We start from the raw sequence: 6,000 nt of genomic DNA, 5'->3' as shown, positions 1-6,000 counted from the left end.
AATTATTACAATGCTACAGATATTTAGTAATTATTACAATACTACAGCTCAGTATTTTTTTACAATACTATAGCTAATTAGTAATTATTACAATGCAACAGATATTTAGTAATTATTACAATGCTAAAGCTAATTAGTAATTATTACAATGCTACAGCTCATTAGTATTTATTAACAATACTACAGCTAATTAGTAATTATTACAATGCTACAGCTAATTAGTAATTATTATAATGCTACAGCTAATTAGTACTTATTACAATACTACAGCTCAGTATTTATTACACTACTATAGCTAATTAGTAATTATTACAATGCTAAAGCTAATTAGTAATTATTACAATATTACAGCTAATTAGTATTTATTACAAAACTACAGCTAATTAGTAATTATTACAATGCTACAGCTAATTAGTAATTATTATAATGCTACAGCTAATTAGTAATTATTACAATACTACAGCTCAGTATTTATTACAATACTATAGCTAATTAGTAATTATTACAATGCTAAAGCTAATTAGTAATTATTACAATACTACAGCTAATTAGTAATTATTACAATACTACAGCTCAGTATTTATTACACTACTATAGCTAATTAGTAATTATTACAATTTTAAAGCTAATTAGTAATTATTACAATACTATAGCTAATTAGTAATTATTACAATACTATAGCTAATTAGTAATTATTACAATACTACAGCTAGTTAGTAATTATTACAATACTACAGCTAATTAGTAATTATTACAACGCTATGTAATTAATTGGTGAGTAAAATTCTCCTATATGGAATGCAATGCCCTTTCCCAGCATTATCAGTTTATTGTTCAGCTGTCGGGCTGCACTTCCCATGCTGTAATCATTCTTCCTGCCACCGCTTCCTCCCTTTATTCAGGGACAGTTGTCGCTACTGAATCTGAGATGATAAATATTATATATATGTTACCATGTAGGACCTGACACTCATCTGTAGTTCACGTTTCTGGTTACATTTAGTGATCACTCACAAACGCGCCCCAAAGGGCTGACTAAATGTAACCAGAAATTGACCAGGTGCCCCTCTATAATAGGAGCTTTTACCTTTCTATAGATGACTGCGTGACCTCAGACCATCTCTGGTGCAACAGGAGACTCATTGCTGTAAAGTTTATTATAAACTAATGACTGCTAGTAGTGAGACCCCTTTATCTCACCCATACAGGTGACCCCGGGAAGCAAAGCTGCAGACGCTGACCTCTGTATTGGGGATGTGGTGATCTCCATTGATGGACAAAGCACAGATGGAATGACTCATTTAGAGGCTCAGAATAAGATCAAAGGCTGCGAGGACAATTTATCACTCACAATAAACCGGTAATTATATAAGATTTGTAAAGAGATCTGTTACTTGTCTGACACAGGTATAAAGAGATCTGTTACTTGTCTGACACAGGTATAAAGGGATCTATTAGCTGTCTGACACAGGTATAAAGAGATCTGTTACTTGTCTGACACAGGTATAAAGGGATTTATTAGCTGTCTGACACATGTATAAAGAGACCTGTTGCTTGTCTGACACAGGTATAAAGAGATCTGTTACTTGTCTGACACAGGTATAAAGAGATCTGTTACTTGTCTGACACAGGTATAAAGAGATCTGTTACTTGTCTGACACAGGTATAAAGAGATCTGTTACTTGTCTGACACGGGTATAAAGGGATCTATTAGCTGTCTGACACGCGTATAAAGAGATCTGTTACTTGTCTGACACAGGTATAAAGGGATCTATTAGCTGTCTGACACATGTATAAAGAGATCTGTTACTTGTCTGACACAGGTATAAAGGGATCTATTAGCTGTCTGACACATGTATAAAGAGATCTGTTACTTGTCTGACACAGGTATAAAGAGATCTGTTAGCTGTCTGACACAGGTATAAAGGGATCTATTAGCTGTCTGACACAGGTATAAAGAGATCTGTTACTTGTCTGACACAGGTATAAAGGGATCTATTAGCTGTCTGACACATGTATAAAGAGACCTGTTGCTTGTCTGGCACAGGTATAAAGAGATCTGTTACTTGTCTGACACAGGTATAAATGGATCTATTAGCTGTCTGACACAGGTATAAAGGGATCTATTAGCTGTCTGACACATGTATAAAGAGACCTGTTACCTGTCTGACACATGTATAAAGGGATCTATTAGCTGTCTGACACATGTATAAAGAGATCTGTTACTTGTCTGACACAGGTATAAAGGGATCTATTAGCTGTCTGACACATGTATAAAGAGATCTGTTACTTGTCTGACACAGGTATAAAGAGATCTGTTACTTGTCTGACACAGGTATAAAGGGATCTATTAGCTGTCTGACACGTGTATAAAGAGATCTGTTACTTGTCTGACACAGGTATAAAGGGATCTATTAGCTGTCTGACACATGTATAAAGAGACCTGTTACTTGTCTGACACAGGTATAAAGGGATCTATTAGCTGTCTGACACATGTATAAAGAGATCTGTTACTTGTCTGACACAGGTATAAAGAGATCTGTTAGCTGTCTGACACAGGTATAAAGGGATCTATTAGCTGTCTGACACATGTATAAAGAGACCTGTTGCTTGTCTGGCACAGGTATAAAGAGATCTGTTACTTGTCTGACACATGTATAAAGAGACCTGTTGCTTGTCTGGCACAGGTATAAAGAGATCTGTTACTTGTCTGACACAGGTATAAAGGGATCTATTAGCTGTCTGACACATGTATAAAGAGATCTGTTAGCTGTCTGACACAGGTATAAATGGATCTGTTAGCTGTCTGACACAGGTATAAAGGGATCTATTAGCTGTCTGACACATGTATAAAGGGATCTATTAGCTGTCTGACACATGTATAAAGAGACCTGTTACCTGTCTGACACATGTATAAAGGGATCTATTAGCTGTCTGACACATGTATAAAGAGATCTGTTACTTGTCTGACACAGGTATAAAGGGATCTATTAGCTGTCTGACACATGTATAAAGAGATCTGTTACTTGTCTGACACAGGTATAAAGGGATCTATTAGCTGTCTGACACATGTATAAAGAGATCTGTTAGCTGTCTGACACAGGTATAAAGGGATCTATTAGCTGTCTGACACATGTATAAAGAGATCTGTTAGCTGTCTGACACAGGTATAAAGGGATCTATTAGAGATCTGTTACTTGTCTGACACAGGTATAAAGGGATCTATTAGCTGTCTGACACATGTATAAAGAGATCTGTTAGCTGTCTGACACAGGTATAAAGGGATCTATTAGCTGTCTGACACATGTATAAAGAGATCTGTTAGCTGTCTGACACAGGTATAAAGGGATCTATTAGCTGTCTGACACATGTATAAAGAGACCTGTTGCTTGTCTGACACAGGTATAAAGGGATCTATTAGCTGTCTGACACATGTATAAAGAGACCTGTTGCTTGTCTGACACAGGTATAAAGAGATCTGTTACTTGTCTGACACATGTATAAAGGGATCTATTAGCTGTCTGACACAGGTATAAAGAGATCTATTAGCTGTCTGACACATGTATAAAGAGCTGTTGTTTGTCTGACACAGGTATAAAGAGACCTGTTGCTTGTCTGACACAGGTATAAAGAGATCTGTTACTTGTCTGACACAGGTATAAAGGGATCTATTAGCTGTCTGATACATGTATAAAGAGATCTGTTACTTGTCTGACACATGTATAAAGAGACCTGTTGCTTGTCTGACACAGGTATAAAGAGATCTGTTACTTGTCTGACACAGGTATAAAGGGATCTATTAGCTGTCTGACACATGTATAAAGAGATCTATTAGCTGTCTGACACATGTATAAAGAGATCTATTAGCTGTCTGACACATGTATAAAGAGATCTATTAGCTGTCTGACACATGTATAAAGAGATCTGTTACTTGTCTGACACATGTATAAAGAGATCTGTTACTTGTCTGACACATGTATAAAGAGATCTGTTACTTGTCTGACACAGGTATAAAGAGATCTGTTACTTGTCTGACACATGTATAAAGGGATCTATTAGCTGTCTGACACATGTATAAAGGGATCTATTAACTGTCTGACAGAGGTATAAAGGGATCTATTAGCTGTCTGACATATGTATAAAGGGATCTATTAGCTGTCTGACACATGTATAAAGGGATCTATTAGCTGTCTGACACATGTATAAAGAGATCTGTTAGCTGTCTGACACATGTATAAAGAGATCTGTTACCTGTCGGACACATGTATAAAGAGATCTGTTACCTGTTTGACACATGTATAAAGAGATCTGTTAGATGCCTGACACATGTATAAAGAGATCTGTTACCTGTCGGACACATGTATAGAGATCTGTTACTTGTCTGACACATGTATAAAGAGATCTGTTAGATGTCTGACACATGTATAGAGATCTGTTAGATGTCTGACACATGTATAAAGAGATCTGTTACCTGTCTGACACATGTATAGAGATCTGTTAGATGTCTGACACATGTATAAAGAGATCTGTTAGATGCCTGACACATGTATAAAGAGATCTGTTACCTGTCTGACACATGTATAGAGATCTGTTACCTGTCTGACACATGTATAAAGAGATCTGTTACCTGTCTGACACATGTATAGAGATCTGTTACCTGTCTGACACATGTATAAAGAGATCTGTTAGATGCCTGACACATATATAAAGAGATCTGTTAGCTGTCTGACACATATATAAAGAGATCTGTTAGCTGTCTGACACATGTATAAAGAGATCTGTTACCTGTCGGACACATGTATAAAGAGATCTGTTAGCTGTCTGGCACATGTATAGAGATCTGTTACCTGTCTGACACATGTATAAAGAGATCTGTTACCTGTCTGACACATATATAAAGAGATCTGTTAGCTGTCTGACACATGTATAAAGAGATCTGTTACCTGTCTGACACATGTATAAAGAGATCTGTTAGCTGTCTGGCACATGTATAGAGATCTGTTACCTGTCTGACACATGTATAAAGAGATCTGTTAGATGTCTGACACATATATAAAGAGATCTGTTAGCTGTCTGACACATGTATAAAGAGATCTGTTACCTGTCGGACACATGTATAAAGAGATCTGTTAGATGTCTGACACATATATAAAGAGATCTGTTAGCTGTCTGACACATGTATAAAGAGATCTGTTACCTGTCGGACACATGTATAAAGAGATCTGTTAACTGTCTGACACATGTATAAAGAGATCTGTTAGCTGTCTGGCACATGTATAGAGATCTGTTACCTGTCTGACACATGTATAAAGAGATCTGTTAGATGCCTGACACATGTATAAAGAGATCTGTTACCTGTCGGATACATGTATAAAGAGATCTGTTACCTGTCTGACACATATATAAAGAGATCTGTTAGCTGTCTGACACATGTATAAAGAGATCTGTTAGCTGTCTGGCACATGTATAGAGATCTGTTACCTGTCTGACACATGTATAAAGAGATCTGTTAGATGCCTGACACATGTATAAAGAGATCTGTTACCTGTCGGATACATGTATAAAGAGATCTGTTACCTGTCTGACACATATATAAAGAGATCTGTTAGCTGTCTGACACATGTATAAAGAGATCTGTTAGATGCCTGACACATATATAAAGAGATCTGTTAGCTGTCTGACACATGTATAAAGAGATCTGTTAACAGTATGACACATTTATAAAGAGATCTGTTAACCGTATGACACATGTATAAAGAGATCTGTTAACCGTATGACACATGTATAAAGAGATATGTTACCTGTCAGACACATGTATAAAGAGATCTGTTAACCGTATGACACATGTATAAAGAGATCTGTTAACCGTATGACACATGTATAAAGAGATATGTTACCTGTCAGACACATGTATAAAGAGATCTGTTAGCTGTATGACACATGTATAAAGAGATCTGTTAGCTGTATGACACATGTATAAAGAGATCTGTTACCTGTCAG

The 6,000-nt window shown here is 36.3% G+C and overlaps 1 protein-coding gene across 1 annotated transcript in view; it reads left to right on the top strand.

Moving 5' to 3' along the window:
- Positions 1–1,208: 1,208 nt before the first annotated feature.
- PDLIM1 (PDZ and LIM domain 1) overlaps positions 1,209–6,000 on the top strand; it is a gene marked incomplete at its 5' end in the record, with an annotated part of 192,574 nt that continues 187,782 nt past the window's right edge. Inside the window, 1 exon segment of the mRNA XM_053691868.1 lies at positions 1,209–1,360. Within this exon segment, the coding sequence (XP_053547843.1) occupies positions 1,209–1,360 (152 nt within the window).

This window comes from Bombina bombina, chromosome 9 (assembly GCF_027579735.1).
Source record: "Bombina bombina isolate aBomBom1 chromosome 9, aBomBom1.pri, whole genome shotgun sequence".
NCBI classification, from domain to species: Eukaryota; Metazoa; Chordata; class Amphibia; order Anura; family Bombinatoridae; genus Bombina; species Bombina bombina.
The sequence above is the reverse complement of the archived record's forward strand: the minus strand, read 5'-3'. Positions and strand labels throughout refer to the sequence as shown.